This window comes from Xiphias gladius, chromosome 6 (assembly GCF_016859285.1).
Source record: "Xiphias gladius isolate SHS-SW01 ecotype Sanya breed wild chromosome 6, ASM1685928v1, whole genome shotgun sequence".
Taxonomy (NCBI): domain Eukaryota; kingdom Metazoa; phylum Chordata; class Actinopteri; order Istiophoriformes; family Xiphiidae; genus Xiphias; species Xiphias gladius.
Window position 1 is genome coordinate 23,840,709 of NC_053405.1, and position 25,047 is coordinate 23,865,755.

General features: G+C 40.5%; 1 protein-coding gene across 3 annotated transcripts in view; it reads left to right on the top strand.

The window, feature by feature from the left end:
• The first annotated feature begins 1,552 nt into the window (after positions 1-1,552).
• The window catches only part of prdm5 (PR domain containing 5), a 40,114-nt gene continuing 16,619 nt past the window's right edge, over positions 1,553-25,047 (top strand). Inside the window, exons 1-13 of one of the 3 annotated variants that reach the window (XM_040129786.1) lie at positions 1,553-1,841; positions 2,593-2,676; positions 3,331-3,453; positions 4,996-5,164; positions 5,323-5,500; positions 6,395-6,487; positions 6,607-6,728; positions 7,452-7,531; positions 9,838-9,922; positions 10,014-10,171; positions 10,671-10,764; positions 13,639-13,799; positions 17,067-17,160. In XM_040129786.1, coding sequence (XP_039985720.1) covers positions 1,743-1,841; positions 2,593-2,676; positions 3,331-3,453; positions 4,996-5,164; positions 5,323-5,500; positions 6,395-6,487; positions 6,607-6,728; positions 7,452-7,531; positions 9,838-9,922; positions 10,014-10,171; positions 10,671-10,764; positions 13,639-13,799; positions 17,067-17,160 — 1,540 coding nt within the window. In that variant the 5' untranslated portion in view covers positions 1,553-1,742. Of the gene's footprint in view, positions 1,842-2,126; positions 2,291-2,592; positions 2,677-3,330; positions 3,454-4,995; positions 5,165-5,322; positions 5,501-6,394; positions 6,488-6,606; positions 6,729-7,451; positions 7,532-9,837; positions 9,923-10,013; positions 10,172-10,670; positions 10,765-13,638; positions 13,800-17,066; positions 17,161-25,047 lie in introns of those variants that run through there. The other 2 variants (XM_040129784.1, XM_040129785.1) reach the window with 2 other exon arrangements.

Sequence of the window (25,047 nt, forward strand, 5' to 3'; positions counted from 1 at the left end):
TACTTTGGAGACTTCAAAGTAAAGCCAGATTCATGTTTTCCCTTTCAAATCAATCCAGTTTGGGATGTGTAGCTTTTACTCAGTCCATTTTAAATTATAAGACAGTAGTACTTGTTCTACTGGGAAAAGTAATTGTTGTGGATTAAGAAACAGAACTAATATGGCAATGTCACCAATAATTTCATATTATATTTGCTCTGTCCACTTGTAACACACATTATACGCATACAATAAAGTTGTTCCCGTGGAATATTAACCCCCAAAAATCTAACAATTCAGAAAAAAGAACTGAAATGTAATCTGGACACGCTGTGAATTTTAAACATTTGTAAAGCAAACTAGATATGAATTAAATAGATACAGCACTGCTCTTTATGAAGTTATATTAAACATAGTTTTGAGGGGTCTGAGATTATGAAATAGTGACCTCTATTTCCTTTGGAGCTTTGTCTACGTTTAGGTATCAGCCATGCCAACGTGTTAAATCATATAATGAACATGGTACCAAGCACGATTACTGGGAATGGTAGCTGTGCACCATCTACTTTCTGGTTTGTTTTTATTTACATATAAGTCTGCCTTGATTTAAGTTTCGGCCTGAAGGGTTTGGTTCAGATGCTTGTGGAGCAGCCGGCTTCAAGCCAGAAGAATCATCTGTTCCAGCAGCCCTTGATTGTTGGTAAATTGTGGTTTCTGGCCTGCTGCGCGGACTGTTTAAAGCTAAAAGGGTCAGTCAGACCACCAGTCTACTGCTTGCTGGTACAACGTGGTTTCTGAATCATAGAACAGATAAGTTTTAGCCAAAACACACAATGTTGTGAGGTTTTGGATGTTAATGGTGAATGAGGAAGGCGACGGCGGATGTTTTTCAGATCAATGTGAAACGTATGTATTCTCAGTGTAGCGTACGTAATGTAGCTTCTGCAACAGTTTACTGTGGAAGGGCTTTTAAGTTTTAATCGGTCTGTTTTCGCAATCAAACTGGCACATTCATTTTCAAACATAATCACTAACAAGAAGTGCATTTGAGCTTCCAAAAAGTCAACTTCAACATTCTTTTTCTCATATGATGTACGCCAGTGGGAATGACTTTCCAAAATATTCGGAGTATTTATCTGCTTCGTTCTGTTACTTGCATGAGTTGCTCTTAGGAATCTTTAAGTGGGTGGTCAGGTGTCCATACAATGTTGAATTCCCATATTTTCACCCTTTTGTAAAAAGCAATCAGTCATTGATGCACTGATGAATATAAAGACCTCACTGCACCCCGGCCACCCACAAAACCAAATCCAGCAACTCAGCCCTGTCGGATTTTCGGGACAAGTGTGTGTTTAAGTGGAAGTTAGCAATTCTGGGGACCCTGCCTTATGTTAGTTACCAAGTTATTAAGATGCAGTGTTGGCGCAGAACAGACTGTAGGGGCGAAACTACGTGTTTGACGGCTACCGCTGAAGCACACCTATCATCACGGCGTCGCCTTTCGCGCCGTGCAGGGCTGGCAGCGCAGCCGGAATGAGACGCAGGCTGGAGCGTAGTACGACAGAAAAGGTAGCGTCCGGTTACAAACTTCGGACCAATCAGGACGCCGCTTCGCTTTGCTGCAGCAGGAGCAACAGAAGTTCAACCTGGACCGCTCCGCGAAGAAAACTATCTGCTCCCAATTCAAACTGACAATGCCTGTCCACTTCCGCTGACATATCTGGCAGCCAACTGATTGTCATTGAAGGAAACATTTCCGAGACATGACAATGTTGGGTATGTACGTGCCAGACAGATTTTCTTTGAAATCGTCAAAGGTCCAGGATGGAATCGGGCTTTACACGGCGAGGCGAGTGAAAAAGGTTTGTTGTTTCTGGCTGGGCAACTTTCTTACCGGGTTTACACGTTTTCTGCTAGTTTTTTTCAACATTTCTAAGCGCCGTGGACGCGTTTTGTGTTCGCCTTGCTCCTCGTAGTCGCTGTCAAAGACTCAGTCTCAGCCCAAGGCGCCTCTGACGTGAAGTGCCACGTAGCTACAGTAACTCCAGTCGCCTCTCTCGCTCACTGCTGAGCTGCGTATTCGAGGAAGGGTCGCGCGCCTGTCTCGTGACCACACACGGCACAACGACGGCTACGTCCAGCTTCAAGCCCCCTCGACTCTGCGCGACATTTTGCAAAAAAAACCGAAGACATTTTCCCCAGCGCCGTCCGATCAACGGCGACGTCGTGCGCAGCCGTGAAATGTGCCAGGAGATGAATGGGATATATGCACATCCAGGAGGATATTGTCACGTAAATCTGTGGCACTCTGGTAAAACATGTTGAGGATGAACATGCACACATCCTTTTGACCATCCTCCCCCACCCCTGGATTTTTGCCACCTCTGGAGAGTCAAAAGGAAAAATGCCCTGCACTGAGGGATGTATTCACATGTCACATTAAAAGAGCAGGCCCGCCCACTAGCCTTCCAACATTTATCCACAGTGCACAGACCATGGTCTGGACTTTCCACTGGGGTGTCTAATGTTTTAATACTTGTTCATTTTGGCTGCTAGTGTGTTTTACAGTGGCATCATGTTTTGACAAGTGATCCCTCTGCTTGTTTTTTAAAGGGAGAAAAGTTTGGCCCCTTTGCAGGTGAGAAAAAGCTGCCTAGCGAGCTGGATGAAAGCTCGGACACCAGGCTGATGTGGGAGGTGAATGCACACACGTCCTGCCTTGTTCCTACAGTACTGCACACATGTAGCGGTTTCAGGTTTTAAAGGTGCAAATGGTTAAAATTAGTTTAAGACAAGTTTGTTTGGGTTTTTTGGGCGGAATGGGACTTAATGGTTTTTGGTGTTCTTTTTTAGATGTGATGACGTGCATAAATCATTCTCCTCATAACACTAACCGCTCACACATAAAAGCTGTATGTTTATTAACAGAGTAAGTAGTCAACTTGCAGCTCGTATTGCAGCGCAAAACACATCCTTTACCACAGGACAGCTGTGAAAGACGCAGCTGCTCGCATTTGTGTCCAAATACGTTCTCCATTTTTCTGTGATAAAGAGAACAATGAATTAGGGTGCAGATCAATTAACCACGCTGGCTGATTTAAAATGACTCTAATCTCCTGCTGCGGGGAAGACATTGATGGTAACCCCTAAAACGAACGCTGTGATGTAGTTATCTGTAGCTGCCGCATTGTGAGTGACAGACTTGTGCACATGGTCAGGCGTTCATATGCAAACACACTTTGATGTAGAGAAGACAAACTTTGAACGAAACAAGAAGAGAAGAAAAATCAAATGTTCACTTCTGACTACTTATGCATGTTTTGTTTTGTTTTTTCTCCCCCCTCCCCCCAGGTCCGTGGCAGTAAAGGAGATGTGCTGTATATTCTGGATGCGAGTAACCCACGCTATGCCAACTGGCTACGGTTTGTCCATCAGGCGCCTTCACAAGAGCAGAAGAACTTGGCTGCCATACAGGTATATTTCCTCTGAGTGGACAATGAATCCCTGCACTTGCATAAAAGACAGAATGATACATTTAACAGGCAATACACGTCTGCTGGCTAATCATTTTTTTTTTTAATTTGGCTATAAAGAGTCCTCCAAGAGAAGTATTTTTTTACTTATATAGAGTACGTAGAATATGCTAGAATTTAGTTAAATTCTTTCCATTTTAAACTGAACAGATGATGAAATCTGGAAAATCTTCAAAGCGAGATCTGAAAAGTAACTTTTTTACAGTAATGCAGGTCAGCGAAGTCATTATTATTCAGTGTTTGTTCTTTAAGACATCCCAGATGACCACATGAGTTAAGTTTTACAGATGATATGAATATGAAATATGTTATGATATGCTAAAAAGTGGTGAGAGATTGACCTTGGCGGATATAACATGGATAAAACAAATGTGCAAACATACAAATTGAACTGAAGGAATTCTTTACTTATATAACGAAAATAGGTAGAAGGTGAAAAGAATATCCACTTGCTGAGCTTCCATGCCAAAGGATGGACGTTGTCAAATCACATTGCAAAACATATCACTTTGGCTTCATGTCTATTTGTAGCCAGGTGTGTGAACAATTTTGTAAATTTGTATAAATTGCATGTAAAAATGGACAAAGAGAGAAGCAAATTTCTTTCTTGTCTGTGTATTTATCTCAGTACATTTAGGAAACATACATTTATTCTGATTTTTTTTGTTAATCCTCAAGGAATTGCAGCCTCTAGATTCTTTTTGTCAATTTGTTATTTCCAAAAGACTCTTTAGAAGTTATTATATTGACAAATCATCAATGCATCAACAACAGCAGCCAGGGCTATGAATACCAGAAAAATCTGAAGAGTTTTCAAAACACAACCTCTTAAAGCATACAAAGACACATTCTCACACACACCTGTGAACACAAACTTACTGCACTGGATCTGCGAAATTTCACCTTTTGCACTCCTGTGTGAAAGATAAAAAAAAGATTGTTCTCTCACGGTGGAAGAAAAATAGAAGTGGAATGAAGAGAAGATGAACATTTCAGGTCTTAGGGCGAAGTTCCCTCCATTAATACACAAATGCCCAAAGTGAATGGTCGTTTAAAGGTCATCCATGTGTGTTAAAGCTCTGTGTTTCATCAACAGTGACATTTATTGTGTAGCTTTCCTCTTTATAATCATTATTTATGTATATTTAGAATCCCATAATTAAAACAAAATGACACTTTGATTTTATTAGCATGCCCTTTAAGGGCAGGGAAGTTAATGACAACATTTTTAAGGGTTTGAGCTTTTGACCTGTGGCCTCAATCAGGCCTTAACAGACTGTTGTCTGGGTGTAATGAGTTCAACTTTCAGCCAGTCTTAATACTTACTCACTGTGCATTACCATAAATGGTTATGGCTGGATATTAGCAAGAATTCTTTTCTCATTAGCTATATTCTTCTCAAATTTGTTACGTGCAGTTCTGCCAGTGTTCAATCGTTAGTATCGTGTGGTTGCTCAACAATAGCCATGTTGTTATCTCTTAGGATGGAGAAAACATCTTTTACCTGGCTGTGGATGACATCGAGACAGACACAGAGCTCCTAATAGGCTACCTGGACAGTGATATGGAGGAAGAGGAGGAGGAAGAAGAGGAGGAGATCATCAAAGATGAGGACGAAAACAGTAAAGACGCCAAGCATCTTGTTGAGATGGGTACAGTGAAATTATATTTCCTCGTTTGTATGTTATGTAATCACAATTATAGATATTAATTCATGATAGACACATAAAAAACACAGGGATTATACTTACCTCTTAGATCTCTGCTATGTGATTGACATGCTCATTGTGTGTGTGCCACATTTCTACAGAGCTAGTAATAAAGAAGGAGGACCACCCCTGCTTGCTTTGTGAGAGCAGTTTTCCCAGTGAGGAGATCCTGGCCGCCCACCTCCAGAGTCTGCACCAGAGGCCCAGCACAGAGGAGAAGGAGTTCAAATGCAGAAACTGTGGCAAGAAGTTCCCCATCAAACAGGCTCTGCAGCGCCAGTGGGTTTACTTTTCCATCACTTAACTGGCTCTAGAGCTGTTTTATCTTACTTTCATTTTTCTTTCTAAAAGCAGGGAGTCTGCAGGTCATTAAGAAGCCTGAAAAAGTAGTAAATCAATTCAGTGCAAATTTCGTGCTTAGATTATGAGTTAAGAAAAAAAAAAGTTGTTTTTAAGGCTAGTCATTTGCTTTCGATACAAAACAAATGCATTTATTAATTCAGAATGAAAAGAAATTAGTTACAGTTCGACATTTTGGGAAATACACTTATTCCCTTTCTTGCTGAGAAGATTGATACCAAACTTATAATCAGTCATTGCGAAGCAGGAGGCAGCAGCCAGTTAGCTTAGCTTAACATAATGACGGGGAAACAGCCTAACTCTGTGTCTACTAGCACCTCTAACTAATAAACATGTTATATCTTGTTTTTTTTAATTTTTCCTGGTGCCTTGTCCTCACCATGATTCAAAAAAAGCACTGTGCCCGGCCAAGAAGTAGTCCAACACATAACCTCCCCTTAAACCGCAAATCATCATTGTCACTTCAGTTTCTGGACGAACAAACAAGATTTAACATGTTAATTAGTGAGCTTTAGAGGTGCTGTTAGGCAGCTTATGTTACCTTAGGACAGAGCTTGGCTAACTGTTTGTCCCTGTTTCCAGTTTTTATGCTAAGCTAAGCTAACCAGCTGTTGGATGTACCTTCATATTTACTGGACAGATATGAGAGGGGTTATCGATCTTCTCCTCTCATTCAAATGAATTTATACTCTATTTCTGCTCTTGACAGTTTATTTTTAACTTCCCAACTTTAATACTGACAAGCCATCAACCTGATGTGTTTCATTTTCCTACTTTGGGCCTAATTTGTTTTCATTTTGAATCCCTCCTCAGTGTTTTGCATTGTTCTGAGTCACTGGATCCATCAGGCGACTCTAAAGCTCACCAATGCTCCTTGTGCCACAACACATTCAGCTCAGAATCCAGGTACTGATAACCTGTATACAGTTACAGTGTTTCCAAGACACACAGTTTTTTACCATTTAAAAACACCACGTGACTCAAAACCCCTTTCCTCCTCATTCTTCTGTATCCTTCATGTACAGTTTTGAACAGCATAAGGAAGCCTGTAAAGGAGATGCCAGATTCATCTGTAAAGCAGAGAGCTGTGGTAAAAGATTCAAGAGCAAGGACGCGCTGAAGAAGCATAAAGGAAATGTTCACACAGGTTGAGATCTGAGCCTCTCCCTATATGTCTCTCTGTGATTTTCCTTCCCTCTTTCTCTCCAAATATTCACATGTATTGCTCTCTCATTTTTGCAAAATGGCATCCAATGAAGTTAATTGTCCATTAGCAGCCTCAGCACTCAAGCAGCTGCAGTAACAGTACTTGACCTCGATCAGTTAAAATCTCTGCAATATTGAGACACATCTCTAATTACTTGCGCTCCATAATTGCTGACCTGTGTGTTCTGGGGCTGCTCATTCTTTCAGATAATTGGACTTCCATAGCTATTTATGATGGGATGTAGGGCAGCGGGGATCTGCGGAGCCTTACACGGGAATCAAATATCAACCGGCGATTAAGACATTCATCTCAGGGGCTGATGGAGTCAGGATCTGGGCCTTTATGTTTTTACCAATGTGGTTAGGACAAGCGGTGTGTGTGTGTGTGTGTGCGTGTGTGTGTGTGGGCGAGGGGGGAAGTGGGTCAGACGCGACAGATGTGGGTCATATGATTCAGATGGGGCTAAGGGAAGGGTACCAAAATGCTTCGATGGTGGGTTCACTGGGCCTATGATGAGGAGAGATCTTTGTCCAGTGAAACTTTTGATATCTTTCTGTTGCTGTTTAATGACTGACATGAAATTGTTGTCATGATTGCCCACTTTTGATATCAGTCCTGTAGTTTAGGCTTGGTAATTTTCATCTAGTCCCTTTTCTTTTATAGGCAGTGCACGACGGAAACTCACATGCACCATATGCAACAGAAAATGCTCCTCCTCTCTGAATCTACAAGAACATAGAAAGGTGAGACTATACAATGAACATCTACTGTGCAGCTCAAATTATCACACTCAGATACTTTGCATTGGATCTGAGAGGATTTACTAAGTTTAGGTAGTTTTGCATGATCCCTTTTTACAGTGATGTGTCAGTATTGCTGTACAGTGGAACCCATCACACGCCACTGTTTCTATAACCTGCACTAACCCCTTAATCCCTCTGAGTTCACTTTGTTCAACTATTCCCTCTCCACATGAGGGTGTCTTTATAATCAAGTTGTTACAAATTTATTCTGGGTGACACAGAGAAGAGGGTTGGCCTCTTTTTCACTAGCTCATCCCACAGGCCTTGTGAAATTTAAGAGGCTCTGTTGGCAGACAATAAGGTTTTAGCCTTGGTTTCAGGATTCTCCCTCTTACTGATGAATTACGGGTTTGAATTGGGGCTGTTTAAATACTATTCTAAAACATTTTCATACATATGTAAAAATTTGGAACTGTGTATTGCCAGTATCAACCTAGGTTCAATTAATTGAAAGGTTTTACATTTGCTGTTGTAGACATCGATGAGGGGGTAGTTCTTTCCAAGTTAAACTCCTTTGTTGCACACGAAGTAGGCTAATGTGTGCTCTGTTTAAAGATGAATTTTCATTGCAATTATGTGCTATTGTATTAATTAATAATTATTATTGACATAACTAGCATGCATAAGTGGGGATTCAGACCGAAAAACAAGGGGGGGCGTTGGTGGAGGGTGTGTTGTTTAAGGCACCAGTGAGATGATGAAATACAATCAAGAGGTCCAGTTGGAGTAACAGAATGGGTTTAAATGCTTATCAGATGCCAAAACACTGCACAACAGTTGTGCAGGATTTTACAGCTCTCCCATTCACTTCTGTTGAAGCCCTAATGATGGACAAATTCAAGCATGTGTTTTCTGTTTTGCTGCGATCCCCACACGGCTCAAACGGCTTTGCAGAGTTGTTCAGCATTGACTGAGCGGATGTGCTCATTTGGCTGAGACTGTTGTAGAAAAGTCTGAAGCTGCTCTATCACTTTAATTTGACAAGTTTGAGGGTTGTTTGTGTAGACATTAAGATAACACAAATCCAAGGTGTCATGAGGTTCAAGAAAAAAAGAATGTCTCTCATCTCTGCCTCTATCAAGGCTTGGGTTTTTTTTCTGATTATGAATCGAATACTTCACTTGTTCTGCCTCGATCATATCCAGTGTAAACACTTGCTGTTCATCAGTTCACCTTCAGCTGTTTTTTGCTCCAGGTCAGGACAGCACTTGGGATGCTGTCGGGCATTGGATTAGTGCACAGGTTCTTTCAAACAGCTTGTCTTATTGATTGTCATTCATTAACTTATATTCTTCATTCATTATCCCAGCTGGTTATTATGACATTTCATTTTCTCCTCTCAACATCTATCATCCAGATTAATCAACAGGCATTAATGCTTCCCCGTCAGCTTATTTATCATCAAGCCACTTGCAAACTGTTCAACATTTAAAGTCACCTGGAAGTTGACATAGTTCTACAGTTCTCAAGTTTAAGATCTCCAGGGTGTTTTAAAATAGAAATATGTAATATTCCTGCGTGGCCTCCTTATGTGTCTATGTGCCAGTTTTGCTATTATGTGGCTCTTGCAGAAATGTTTTCTAATCTCGCACTATTGTCTGAATTATTATCTTTTATAAAATAGGAGATCACAAAGTCAAAATATGTTTCCATAAATTTAGGCCAGCATTACATTACTTTTTGAAGAATCGAGTCCTACTTAAAGAAAGTGTCATTATAAACATGGCAAATTTCTAGCGAAAAATATCTGGTGTATTCTTATAGCTTCAGTCAAAGACATTGGGAAATGAAGTATTATTCTTGCCAAAGAGCAATCAAACTTTTCATAATGACACTTTAGTTCCAAAGCAGCTTAAAACTGCCATTATCATAATTTAGCTGAACAAGCTTTTGCAGTAGCAGCTGTGACAGGAGAAGCTGCTTTGTATTAGCATATGCTATTGTAGCTGTACGCCGGGGAGCGACTGAATTTGCAATTATTCAAGTTATGCTCTAAAGCATTTAAGTTATGCTCTAAGGCAGAAAAAGGATTGAAACTTTTCAACACTTGAGTTGCTTTTCTGTCTGTAGAGATGAGTCTAATGAAAACGGACAAGATTTAGTTTCGGTTGACCATCGTAGACGGTAATCCTTTTACAGGCACTTCACCCTAAATTCTTGAAATTATCGGCAAGACCTGAGAATCTTCACAGACATATCAGCAAGACCAAAACTTAAATGCACTCTTGTTTGCTCTTTTGTTGTAGGTACATGAAATATTTGACTGCCACGCATGCGATAAGAAGTTCATTTCTACAAATCAGCTGAAACGTCATATGATCACGCACTCAGGTACGAAAATGCTGCATAAAAAACATCACTCCTTGACCTAATGCATCATCTCTGTTTACCCACATGCATCTCTAAATCTTTTGTCGGTTAGAGAAGCGTCCATATACCTGTGAGATCTGCAGTCGTTCGTTCAAGCGCCTGGATCAGGTGACGGCTCATAAGATCATCCACAGCGAGGATAAACCATACAAATGTAAGCTGTGTGGGAAGGAGTTTGCTCACCGCAACGTCTACAAGAATCATAAGAAGGTGATCACATAATAATCCACTGTTTAGCTAACTGATCGATAATTAGGCTTTCACGGGTGTGGTAATTATTTTCTTTATACCATTATATCCAGCTGATTGGTGTTTGCTGAGAAGAGATATTTAGAGACAGAGACACTTCAAAGCTAGAATTATTAGTTAGGCTGTAATAAATCAAGGTCTTGTTGGTGGCAGTTATCTGTGGGGTCTTTGGCCCCCTCCACCCCTGAGCTTCCCCATGTTTACTTTTGGGATTGAGGTGTCACTCAGATAGATAGGTCTTGGAAGGATGGAGGGGGAGCAGAAAAACAGAAGCACTTTGAACTTAAAGCCCCCTAGAGCTACTTGTCCTCATCAAGTCAACAAACCAAATTGGCTACGGAGCCTTACCCATGATCCTCTCACATCAATTTAAGTAGCCTCATCAACATCCATGGTGAGGCAGGGGGCAGCTCTCCTTACACGTTACAGAAACACTGATGCTGCTCTGCTCCCTCTGCAGACCCACTCTGAGGAAAGGCCCTTCCAGTGTGAGGAATGCAAAGCGCTGTTCCGCACCCCCTTCTCTCTCCAGCGTCATCTTCTCATCCACAATAGTAAGTATGAGTGCCAGTCCACTTGTGTGTTCTTGTGAATGTGCCCACAATGAATATATATACCCACAAGTAAAACTGCAATGATTAATCATTTGCCCTAGTAGTACATTGACCGGAAATGAATTGGCAGCTGTTTTGATAATTGACTAATTAGTGGCCACTGTAGCTACAAGTGACAGTAACGCTAAATGCTAAACTCATGTAACAGTAACACAAGTGGAAAAGATTCATAAAGTCAGCAAAGTGACCTAGTAATGTGCATTATACGGCAATATTTACCTAAAGTCTTCTAAGATTAGCTAACACTAGCCCCCATAAGCTACTGGTCATACCGGGCAAAGAACGGCTGTAGCTGCAAAACTCCTTGAGTGTACCGAGCTGAGTGAGGGTGCGTGTAGTTGGTCATGAATTCAACTTGTTCATCTGTAAGATGAAAAAGTTGAAGGTGGTTACGCTTTAAGTCGTTTTTGAAACAAAAAAGCGAATTATTTCTCTGGTTCCAGCTTCTCTGATGTGAAGATTCGTTACTTTAAATGATTTTGAATTAAATATCTTTGGTTTTGGACTGTTGGTTAGACAAAACAAAATATTTTATACTTACACTTATTATATAGTTTGAGCTCTGGGAAACTATGGTGGTCTTGTCTGTTTTCATTGGCTAAATGATTAATCAGTTTATTGACAAGATAATCAACAGATGATAATTGACAATGAAAATAATTGTTAGTTGCGGCCCTACCCAAAGTTAATGTTATTTTTTCTACTTATGTTGTACCAAACGATACCAAAACAAATATGATCATTTTTAGGTAAAGTGCTATATTTAAATGAACCCTGGGAAACCCCCGTGGATAATATTTCCATTAACACTAGACATTGTAACTCTATCAAACATCTCCCAAGGAGACTACAGAAAGTGCACAGGTTTTCTGGTCGTCCTGGGTGCTCTAATCTGTTAGAAACTTTCTCCTTGGACAGTTGAGCTGCAGTCGAACCTCAGCTGGATACAGCACTGGTCCTCGAATTGAGCCCGATTACAAAGAGAGTGTACAGCTCAAGGCATTTCCTATCGCTGTCTCAGGAGGCAGGCTATATAATCCCAGGACTTGTATTATGTCTCAAGTTCTAGACAGTGTATGGGGCGGAAGGATCAAGTATGAGATTTCACTGTACTGCAGGTGAGAAAATAGACATGCCATTGAATAAATGCGTCTGTCTTTGTGAGTTAATGTTAGGGCAGCGCGATAGCTCTCTAGTGATTGTCCCGCAGTGAGAAAATGAAGCACAGCTGTCGTGGCATTTTCAGGTGAAATCAAATCAAAACTCAGTGGGCCTCATGCAAGAACATTTTAGAATTTTTATCCTAAATCTCTCTTACTTCATTATTTGTGGTTTGTTTGTATGTGATCCAAGTCAGATTAGCCAAACTCGTTTTGACCTGATGAATGCCTGTTTGTGAGATATGATCATCAGCATAGTTGACAACTCTGAATAGCTATGTAAGGCTACCTGTTCTGCTCTGTTTGTGGAGTTTCATTCACAAAAATGTTACCCAAGAGTAAAAAGAAGAGTTTCACACCATGAAGAAAACATATTTAACAGTGTCAGTAGTTTTATTAGAGGAAACAATGAGGTACAAATTATTAATACAGCTGCCTATTACGTATCATCAGAGCGCCATCATAACTCGACAGAAATAAAGAAAAACTTTTATTATGGTGATCAGAATTGCGTAAGTTTTAGTTTCGTTTTTTATTTTAATTTTAGTCATAAATACTCAAAGGTAATGTATTTAAACTTTTAATTCATTCAGATTAAGGCATTATAATTCTTACAAGTGTTTTCTCCTTTCTGTACATGACTCGTACGACATGCCTGGACCACAGTTGAACTAAAGAAATTTGAGATACTAGAAACTTAGTGAATGCAACAAGTTGTCTGAAATCTCTCGTATGTACCACGTAAGAACTAATCTGTTGATATGCATGGTTCTTGCATGGTACTCACTAAACCATGCACAGCACATTTATGTAAGGTCAAATGTCAGTTGGGGACTTGTAGTTGTTTTAAGAAGTATTGAATAATCCTGTGTGTGTGAATGTATGAAATAGTGTCTCTGTGCCCGTGTAAGCTACTGCATGGTTTCATACCAGACTGAAGCCCTGTTCCAAGTAACAATGTAATCTTTATGTTAGGGTGTCGTTTACATTAATTATCATCAAGTGAATGTTTCGATTTGACTATAACACAGTGGACCTTGGCTTTCACTGCTGTTTCGTTTTATTGAGCCGACCATCAGCCTTGGTAACAGGAGAACGAGCACAAGCTTGTAACCACTTGGTCCTGCCAGACACACATGCAGTCTCTCCAAAATACTCTGTGGAAATGGAATGATCTCCATATAATGGAAACAACCTCTTCAACAATAGAGGCTGTTGTAAGGAGGCAGGGAGCAGAGGCGTGAAGGAAAACATCAGGCTTCACTCTGTGAACAGCTGAGATTGTGCCCCAACTTACTGTCTGAGTACTGTCTGTCTGGTGTTTTAGTGCTTTGGAATGATTGGAATGATTAATAAAGGAGGGCATGTTTTTTTGCACGGTAAACCTAAGTTTGTGCTACTGTTTCCCCAGGGATGTCTTCAGCTACAGATGCATGATAAAAGAAGACTTTTGTGTACCAGACCTTTCTAAAGACTGTTTTGTTTGGAGTTGTATGGTGCCATGAAACACCCCTCTTTGTAGTTTTTCTGCCCACACAATTGCCCTGGTGAAATTGGGTCCCCTCTTGCTGTGCATGATGACTGTGTGTTTAGAGGCACAACAATTGGGAAACTGGAAATGGCTCTTACAAACAGACCTCTACCCTTGCTACAGGTGAGAGGACATTCAAGTGTGACCAGTGCGACGCCACCTTCAAGAGGAAGGACACGCTCAACGTCCACATCCAGGTGGTGCATGACGGCCATAAGAAGTACAAGTGCGACCTGTGTGAGAAGGCCTTTGTCACTCCGTCAGTCCTCAAGAGCCACAAGAAGGTGAATGAAAAGAACTCAGGCCAGACGACCTCAATCATAGGCAGAGATTGTGTGTCTGCTAGGACTGTCGTTTTGTCCTGAAAATGAATTAGAGCCAAATTGTTGTTGTATTCATTTGAAATGCAGACATAACAGCAAGAAAACAACTTATAAAACCTTGAAAATTACCTTGATTGACAAAATTATGGTGGAATTCCTCATGCAGCTTCTGATACTTACTAAGAATATTCTTCCTCTGCATTTTGAGTTAAAAGCTAGAGCAACGAGAGCATTCCACTTAATTGCAGTATTTTCCATCATCAATCTTCTGCTATCAAACTAAATTTAAAAGGGAGGAAATGACAGCCCAACCATCTACTTTACAAAAATGTTTCCATTGTTCCATATCCAGTCTTATTCCTGTCTCATGAAAGTGATGTAGCTAATATTTTGGACCGTCAAACCTGGCGGAGACATCCTTCTTGACCGTTGCTGCACTTGAAGGCTTGGAAATCAATTCCAATGTTGATTAGAAATGGCAGTTAGTCCATTAGCTCCGCAGGGTTTCAAAGCCCCAAACAGATCTTGCTGCAGATTATGAGCCCTAAATCTGACAACGTCCGGTGTGGTTATGGATCAAGATTGAAACCAAACAGCTTCTTGGCACAGGGCAAAAGAAAATGTCTTGGAGATTGTCTCAGAACAGTAGGGCTGAAGACAGGCATGTTGAACTGTGTCACTGCTTATGGGGTCTGGAGGCCGCTGAGAGATCTGGCCTTGATCAAAGTCAGGTTGCCGAGGAGACGACAACTTGCTGGCTGTGTTTACATGTGCAGACTAACCCTGCTTTTGGCCATACTATTGTTGAGGTCTTATTTAATGTACACTGTGATACCGTGCAACTGTTTGTCTGTGCAAACTTCGCTCCCCAAATCATCACAAATAGTTGTCACAGACACTTTTTGATAGTATCAAAGTCTAACAGCAGCTCAGTGCACCACGTCTGAATTTGCACATATGATGAAAATCAAAAATAAGTGGTGTAAACGTTTTAACATCATGAAAGCCAAACTGATCCAGTATGAACTTACCTCCATTATTATTATTCTAACTAAATAATAATGCTTTTGAAAATGACCAAAATGATTATTTTCATTATTGAATAATGTGCCGATTAGTTTTTCAGTCTTTGAAACAGAATAATTGTCTGAAAAATAGTGAAAAAACACCAAGATGACATTTTCAACTTGTTTGTTTTATCCAAGAAAAAGTCCAAAACACAAAGATATTTAATTTAGAATGACATTTGACAAAGAAAGGCACCAAAATCTCGCATTTTGAGAATGTTTGGCATTTTTGCTTAAAAAATGACCTAAGCAATTAATCGATTATCAAAATAGTTGCCGACTATTTTTTTGTTGATTGACTACTTGCTTAATCACTTAATTGTTTCAGCTCCTCTTTTGAATTACCAGGTGGCTCTTCTCCAGGCACGTACAGATGCAGCCACTGAGCCTGAACCTGATGGAAAGAACTATCTGACATATTTTGTGGCAAATGCAGTTATCTCTCCTGAACCAGGATTTGTAATAAGTTTTACGGGGAACAGGATTTCAAGGTTGAAGATGACGCCTAATGACTTGCTATATATACAGTTTTGCTGCCATAGAATCATCATCTTTCCTACTTTCCTGCTCAAGCCAAAACAGAATGGGTCTTTACTTCTGTTTGTTTCCCTTGTCCTGAGTCACACTGTATGTGGATATGCGTCACTACAGCAGTTGCTTGTATAAATGAACAGTAATGCTGCACATTTCTGGTAGAACAGGCCTGAGTTATTCATGGACCACTCTTGTGTTACAGCAAATGCTTTCTCCTCAGTGAACCTGGATTTGTGTTGTATGAGAGGGTGTGTGTGTGTGTGTGTCAGCATGTATGTGCATGCATTGTATGTTTTGCGCATTGTACAAGCTAGTCTCACCTCTGTCAGTGTTGGGCTAGAAGAATTCACAATGAATGAAAATTACAGGGTTGGTTTTAACGAGTTACAGACATACACTGTGTTTATTCATTTAAATATAAAACTTTAGATAATTACATACAACTCCCAAAAATTCCGCACTTATGATTTGGAACGAGATGTTCCCATGTGAAATAGATAGCGTTCCCCCTGGCTATCTGTTCATGAAGATAGAATACCAATGATCTCTGTTGTACAAACAACTAATGAAACACTGCCCCGTCTGGGACACACATGTTAATATATGTGGCTTTGTTTGTGTATGATTGTCTGTGAGTTTGTAAGCATGTCTTTGTTAATGTGCGTGTGTGCGTGTGTGCGTGTGTGTGTGTGTGTGTGTGTGTGTGTGTGTGTGTGTGTGTGTCTGTGTGAGCATGTGCGTGTGAGTGTGGATGGAGCCTTTGTAACGAAACACCCAAGGTGTCAGAGGGACGCAGTGGGGTGATGGAGGGAAGGATGGGGGCCCAGTGAGGAGGTGTTCCTGAATTGTTGTACTTGTGTTGAAACTGTCGCTCTGAGTTTGAGCCTTTTATAGTCAAGATTATTTTTGGGAATTTACAACAGGCCATGGGGTGGAATTCAGAGCGTACCTTTCAACAAGGAGAGAGGGAAGGAGAGGAACGCGGGGGGGGGGTAGTACACTCTTCCCACATGCTCTTCTTCCCTGTTTGCTTGTGTAATCCAGAGCTCTACACTGTGGACTGTTGGGAGGCGGGGGATGAGGAGATGTATGCATACGTGCACCCCGGCCTTTACTCCCCGGGGATTTGGACACTGGCGAACTAGCATCGTCTGTGTTCTTTGATCCTGCCTTCGGGGCAGCTCAGTGGATCCACTGTCAAGAGAACATGTGCATCTCCATTTACTGAGTCTACCACTAGTTTGTGGTGCATTATGGGGGGATGAAATCTGTTTTATTCTTTACCCAACCATAGATTGCAGTTAAGAAAATGTACTAAAGAGGGCATTTAAACTGGAATGTAGATTCTGGAGTTGCTTTTACTGAACAAAAAAAGGACCAAAATCAGACCAAAATTCATCATGTTTCTATGACTGGTTGTTTGAAGAGAGAGTATGATAAACCCTAATTTTCTATTTTTGATAAAGTTTCTGATGAGTATTTGATGAGTACATGTCCTGACATTGAATTCCAGCTATAACTGTTGATCACATTTTATTTTGTAATGTAGGAAGGATCTGAGGATGAATGTTACAAATGTTTTTCTTAACATCAACCACATGTCCATTTTATCATTTCTCTTACCCAGACACACACAGGGGAGAAGGAGAAGATCTGCCCATACTGCGGACAAAAGTTTGCCAGCAACGGCACGCTAAGGGTCCACATCCGCAGCCATACAGGTCAGTGGTCGGCTGTACTTCAATGCTTTGTTAAGTCGACCTTCCATCAGCTGCTATTAACATCACCTAGTAGAGCTAAAGATGTGGAGTATCATGTCAACACGTCCACAGAGCGTTGAAAAACACTTGTAACAATTTTACGTGAATCTTCAGATTAGTATAAACTGTGTAATTGAGATTCTTGCAAAAATCAGATTAAACTTGTATTTTTAATGTGGATTGAAATGCATATTGGTGTGTTTAATGTTTATGTTTAATTTAAATTACATTTTTCAATGTTAACACGCAGTTGTTATGCTTGTCCATTTTATTAGCTCTTGTTAAAGAAATAGTTCAACATTTTGGTAATTATGATTATTTGCTTGCTTGCCAAGAGTTAGATGAGGGCCTCAATACCACTCTGATGTCTGTTCTTAAATATCAAGCTACAGCCAGTAGCTGGTTAGCTTTCCATAGCATAAAGACCGGAAACAGGGGGAAACAGCTAGCCTGGGTCTGTTCAGAAGTAACAAAATCTGTCCACCGGCACCTCTGAAGCTCACTAATTAACACGTCACAAATGTTTAAGCGTTCCTTTAAAGGTTTATCAGCAGAGTGATGTTGCATCAGAAACAAACCTGGACCTTAAGCATCTCTTCTCAGCACAACCCCATCTTCTTAAGTCCCATCTCACTTCACCTCTCCTACCACCTTTACATCATCTTATCCCAAACGAATTGACAAAGCACATTTTAATGTAAGAAAATTCCAACATGTTGTAGCACTGCTTGTGCCAGTCTTTGCACAGCCACAAAAATGGAGCCCTGAATGTTCATTAAACTGCCTTAAACTAGAAAGCTACACATTCCTGTGCGTTTCCTTACCAACAGAATGGTGCAGAGCCCTGGCATGGCCACACACACGCTTCTTGGCCTCAAAACTTGTTCATTGTTTCTTTCTCTCTGCCTCTCTGACTGCTCCTGGCTTTCTCCCTACCTGGTGATGGTCTTTTAAGTTGAGAACATTCGTTGAAAATTGAATGTTTTCTGATCTTCCCATTTAATTCAGGTGGAGCCATGGTATCATTACCAGCCTGCATAAATGGTCATCTTTATGAAAAAATCCTTCACCTAATCATGCCTTAGTCAGCTTCATTAGTGCCCCACAGTTTTTTTTTACCTTTGGATTTCTCTGCATCCATCAAATAAAAAAAATTCAGCTGAAGTCATATTTGTAGCCTCTAAAACTCTCCCTCCAGTTGTAGATTAGTGTGTCAAAATGTGTGACATTATAGTTTTGGCAGGACGATGGTCCATTGACAAGCCTACCAAACTTTGTCAACAGTGTCCTGTGTATCTTTGTGTGAACGACCTGTGTATGTGTGTTTTTTCATACATGTGTATGTGTGAATGGCAAACCAACAGAAAGAGAGTATGTATACCAGTGTGGGCCGCGGCCCCGTCTGATTGTATTTATATAGAATAAACAAAAGAGAGGAATGCTGGGGGAGGGGTGGGAGCCGAGGAGACACCTCAAAGAAAGAAAGGAGCAAAGAGAGAAAAGACCACTCCAAGAAAGCATCCAGCCGGATGACCCTTGACCCTGACTGGCTGTAAATCTGTCCCCTCATTCTATAGACTGGGTTTTTTTTTTTTGTTTGTTGTGTTTTTGTGTGAGGGGAAAAAATAAGCTTTGGTGAACAGTCGTTCTCTGGGCGACAATCCTGACAAGACTCATCCTGTTCTCAAATAGTTAAGAGTAATTTTGAGGGCATACACAGCTCATGTAACTCATCTGTGGATATTTAGAACTGTCTGATAAATGTGAAATGTGTAAATCATAAAACAACCTTGTTAATGTGAGTAAAACACGGCTAGTTTTTCTGTAATTGACAGCTGAGTTAAAGACCTTTAAATCGACAGCGTCTGTAGATCCCAAACAGGAAAGCTTGATCTTGTTTGTCTTCCTGCTGCACAGGAACAAGTCAGCATTGATTATTTACCTGCTAAACACGGAGGACTTTGTAAGGATTCCTTGGAGATTTCCTTCCCCTATCATTTTACCATCAAACACTGTAGGGCGTTATGAGAGAAATGGGCAAAGTGTGAAATAGATTAAAGAGAAATTTGAAAACATCAACCTGAAAGTATTAAGTTCTGGCAAGACATGTACTGTATATTTGGCTTGGATTTAGTTTGAGTTTAATTTAGTTAGAACATCATGTTGCACTCAAACAAATTAGTTGTAGTGCCTCAGAGAGCAGCCTTTATGAGTTCACTGATGACCCATAAAATGTGAGCTGTCAAAAACTTGGACGAGAATGCTGAAGACATTTTGGAGCTCAGTAGTCATGATGGATGTTTCTATCATTTTCTGAATTGTTCCTTTTGGCGCCACGATGGAGCAAATGTGTCCTTCTCCACATCAGAACTCAATGAGAGCAGATTTTCCCACCATGTGTGCCATTATGTGGTAAATAACCGGAGTGGGGTCATGAGAATTATTTGTGCCAAGGGAAATGTTGACAGAACCCAGTGCCTCACTGTTATACTGACATCATAGGACATGTCATGTTTGGGCATGATAATAAGTGGAAGCCCATGAGCTACGCTACAACAAATTGGCATGGCATTTTAACCCTTGATGCTGGTTTAGGGGTTATGTTATATTATGACTCAAGCTTCAACACTTAGACCTCTTCCAAATGCAGACAGGGCAGTGGGTCTCCAGTGTGTTTGCACAGTAGTAGTAATAGTAGTAGTAGTAGTCAACAATCGAACATTTGCCATGAATTTAAATTAGTTGTTCATAATCATCCTCGTAACCAACAAAGAAAAGCTATGCATTTAAAAAGCAGAAACATGAGACAGAATAAAACAAAAAAGTAGCAACAGCTGTCTGAGACGAGATATATTCAAGCCATTATGTGTTGAATTTAACTGGGGGAAACTGATATAAATGCGTTGAAAGCATCACATAGACAGCACCGATTTTAAATTGGAATGACTCATCTTACTACAAAAAAAAATCGGAATAATTTGAATATACTATAAAAATGTACTCATAGTGACTTTAAAGGGGCGACTTCAGCAATTTAGTATAGTACATCCATAAAGTTGGTGGACTTACAAGAGACATATTGAAAAAAACTAGTCAAATTTGAAGCACCAGAGGCTGAGATAACCTAACTTTAGTCTTGAGTATAAATCAAGTCCCCAAAAGACAAACCACAACCATTTCGAGAAATTTAAACAAATTTCTCGAAATTCAGCCAAAAAAAAATTCAAAATGATGTGTGTTTCCATCCACTAGTATTATGCAAATATTAGAAGATTGCCAAATTGAGATAAACAGCTGGTGGTGCCAATTTTACACTTGAGTGCTATTAAATTATTACAGCAGAGGTTGCAACAAAAAGAGCGCAGGTCAAACCTCAAACTAATGAAAATGACGTAAAAAAATGTATGTTTACGTTTTTCCTTAGTGGTCCAAACAGATCTGTTTTCATCTGCCGCTATATTTATTCTCTCCAGTGGAGCAGAAGGTTCAATGGACTTTGAAGTTTATTTACTAAGTTTGTTTACATTACACTTTATCAAACTATTCTTTTATCAGTACACCAAATTTATAATTTGTATTCCTTTTTCCCCTTGGTTTCCACTCTGTTTTTTAATGCACAAATTAAAAAATGTGCATAGAAACAGATAGATGGAAATGCATGTCACTAGTGTCTTTCGTTACCCTCCCATCTCTTTCAAACGCCATTTTTTTTTCATACTTTACAAAGCTCAATACAAAGTCACAGAAAGCATGATACTGTTTGTGTTCATGTTTAAAATTGGTGGAGTGCCCCTTTAATATACTGGTCAGAGAACGCACAATAGATCAAGCCTAACACCCATAATGACAAATCAAGAAGCCCCGGTTCTTTTTTTTTTTTTGCTACTACATGCTTTATTACCAACACATTCATAGAAGTAAATTGTCTTTGGGGTTTCTATATTTATGATGACTTTAAAAATGATACAGATGATATAAAGAAATTACTGAATAAAAGCTGAGTCAACATTAAAATTCATTCAGCTTGGAATGTGTATTATATTATCTAAACAAACACCCCCCTTCCCTGAGGGTAGCACAACTGGATTACAACAAGCGAAGGGTCTCACTGACCAAGGCCACTGGGTAACCACCATATTAAAACCCTATATTCTGTTACTGTCAGGTTATATATACAGAAGATAATTTACATACAGGCCAAAACCCAGTGTCTGTTTTTCCTCAGAGATGGAGGCTTGTGTTACAGCTGTGTCCAACGTGAAGCATTTTAACATTAGTACATCATTGCTGCATAAATTTGAAGTGTACAGTATAATCTAACTTAATAACTTAATCACTTCATTCAGTGACCTAGCTGGGAAACCTACAGTCAAGGTGCATTTTTGGTTTATACTTTACATAGAATTGCTATAAGTGTGTTCTCTGGCACTAATCTTTGTGGAAATATGGGTTTTTCAGTGAGACAGCAATTGATATTGGGGTCATCATATTCAATACTTTTTACCTTCGGTAAAGGAAAAGAGAAACAAAACACTTGTTCTTGAAAGTGCCGTCTTAATTTTTCAAACACACACTCGCAGGACAAAGGATAATAATAGTCTCGATCATGGTGTCATTTGTTATGGTAATTATACAAAGCCATATCTTGATTTTTTTTTAAAAGCTACACATGTAGCTTTGAGTGATTTCACAACAGAACAACTGCCCTCAAATGGACATCTGGTAGAACTCAGAATCACTGAACCTATTTATGTACAGATTATTTTGTTTGTCTTGACTGTGGTCATGGTTACAATCTTGTTAAGTAAAATCACCTTGTACTGAATTATTGTCACTCCCTGTGATGAATAATGCCTCTTTATCGCAGCATTAACTCTTTTTGGGTGTGGTGTAGATGCTTCATTTGGATTGAGGATTGTGTTTTGAGACACGTGTCAGGTTCAGATCTGCTGCATGTGTGGTACGGCTCGCGCATGGACTTGTCTGATACAGGTACCTTCACATGGGTGAGTTTAAGAGAATTGTTTGAGGAAGTGGAGAAATCTACTGAGACCCTGGCCATAATGGAAAGGTCAAGTGTAAAAGTTGTTGGGCGTTCCTACGGCTCATCAAAGGCAATCCCTTATCATCTCCCACACACCGATATCACATTACCTCTGTGGCCCCTGACGGCATGTGGCACAGGGCAGAGAGTGGAGGGCCAGTGTCTGGCTGAACTGGAGGAAGCCAGGAATTAATTTTTGACGGACTTCACTAATGTCTTTCAGACCGGAGCCCCGAAGCTACAAAGCGTTCTCCATAACAGGAACACTGTGCGGCAGGCAAAACGACAAAGCCGACCATCTGCTAACCAGACACACGCCGTAAGCACACATATACAACACACAAGGGGTGCCAAACGGATCGATTAGCAGACAAGGAGTGTGAGGGCCACAGCAGGGGGCGGGGGAGACACCCGGGGTCAAAGAAATGGTGTACTGTTTCAGCACATGCTAAATCAGTTACCATCTCCACACACACATAAAGCCCTGGCTCAGTGCTGCAGCCACCCCTCATAATCCCCAAACAATCTGGCTCAATCTGGAGAATAAGTGGAGGGTTTCTAGTTACAGTAACACTCAGCAGAACAGACACTAAGCCTCTCGCACGAATAGCAGAGACCAGTGTTGCAAGACTGTTACTACTTAGGTTTCTAAGTAGCGTTTGTTTATTTCCTGTCTCGCTAAGGGATTGAGTTGCTCTTGTTTTATTCTGAGCAGGTTGAACCAGTGGAAAAGCAATGACTGTTGCACAAAAGCAGTTTTGAGTGGGAACTATAAGTTACTATATTTATGTATGACCTCTTTTAGATCATTGAATACCATCATTTTCTCTGTTCGCACTCTCAGGTGAGGCACACATGTCCAGAACCAGAGTGTGTATAGGTTAAGTAGGTGAATTGGTGTGCACTTATTGTGAGCCTCCGTGTTAGCAGGGTGTGGTTGTCCGTGCTGTGTATTAACTGACAATAGCCAGCCCCTGCGAGGGATGTGATCCAAGCCCCAGAAGTACGTTGGCACACTGTGCTCCAGTGCTATTAGCACACTAATGCCTTCTCCAGGTCTCCCCAAGGCTAGCACTGGGCCTTAACCTGATACCACACATGCTACAGAAGACATAGGACTTGATCTCCTCTTTCTCAAAACACATCTGGGATTCTGATTTTCCTGTTTGTCAACAAAAGGCCTCCTAGAGGCTGAAACTGCGCAGAAGGTTTTGGGACAGAATGCCGAGCTGCCCTCATGCACGTTTCAGTATGTGTAATCAGACCACATATGTCACATTAACCCTTTCTACACCAACGTGAGGTTACACATTTTATTACCTTGCCTCGCTAAGGGATTGAGTTGCTCAGCGCTCCTCTGAAGCCCTCTTGTGGGGGGTTTATGGTGGGTTTAGACCCTGACGTGTATATCTGCTACAGAACAGCAATGCCCTTGATCATTTGTTTTTGCAATGAAACTTTCAATCAAATATAAAAAATGGCTATTGAATATTTACTTATGACCTCAATCAAGCCCTCACATCTTGGCTGTTCAACCATACTTAGACTTACTGTAAGAAACAGAGGAGAAATATTCCTCCAACACAGTCATGTTCATAGCAGTGTTATAATATTACTCTTCTCATATATTCCCTAGATGGATTTTCTGATTTAATAAGCATCTTTGCATTTTGAATCCCAAGGAAACACAGCTAATTAACCTTATTACTTAAAGGGGGAAAACATCTCCCCCATCAATAAAATTGCTTGCTTGCCTGTTCAACAACTAGTCACTAAAGAGAGATTATGTTACTATGAAGCAGATAAAAAAATTAGATCGTCGTACTGAAGGAATAGACACAAATATCTAGCTGTAGGCATCTATTTTTTGTAGCGTTTAATGAAATTGTACTGTGTGCATTTGCAGGCATGATATTAGGTATCACTCTCTTCTGAATTTTTATCAGAGTGATACCTAATATCATTTGATTCCCTGCTCTATTTTTAGTTTTCTGGACAGGAAACGTATTCACTTTGCACTCGTTTCCATATTAATGGTACAGCTATGAAATAAATTATACAATTATTGAACCCAGCATTTCTTCTTTACCATTTCATACAGTATTTTCCTGTCTGAATCTTTAATTTCAGTGCGGTTATATGCGTAGGTTACCTCATATCTCTTCTATAGATAAGTAATCAACTGTGGTGCTCCTATCTGGACCGTGGATCTGGCCCAGTAAACAGATCCATGTGTCAGTGGACTGGTTGACTGACAGCCTGTCACTTTCTCTTTGTCATCAGTGGTGTTTGCTCAGATAGGATCTGTAGGAGTTTGGCTTGACCGCTTTTGATCCAACCGGGATAAGCCGCGTTGCCTCTGATGTGTTCCTAAACTGTTGGCCAGTTGTAGCTCAGATATCGGGTCATGAATTGTAGCTAACACAAGCTTTGCTGTGCAGTGGAAAGTCAGTGTGCATCGGAAATGACTGGCTCTGAGTGAACGATACCAGGTCTACCAGTGGCCAGGTCAAATCGGCCTCAGAGCAGGTCAGAAAGAGCGTTTTACAGAAAGGGACAGGACAGAGGTACAGCAGCAGCACACCCACCAGATCTGTGAGGCAGAACATAACACTTTTCAGCATAGCCAAGATGCATTAAAGTCCAGTTCTTTTGTATTCTACCTGACAGTGAAGGTCTTCCTTTAAAATGTTCATGTTGGAGAACATTTTTGTATCTGTCAATGTGTGTGCGTGTGTGTGTGCGTGCGCGTGCGTGTGTGTGTGTGCGTGACATACACATACACTTTCGCAACACACGAACAA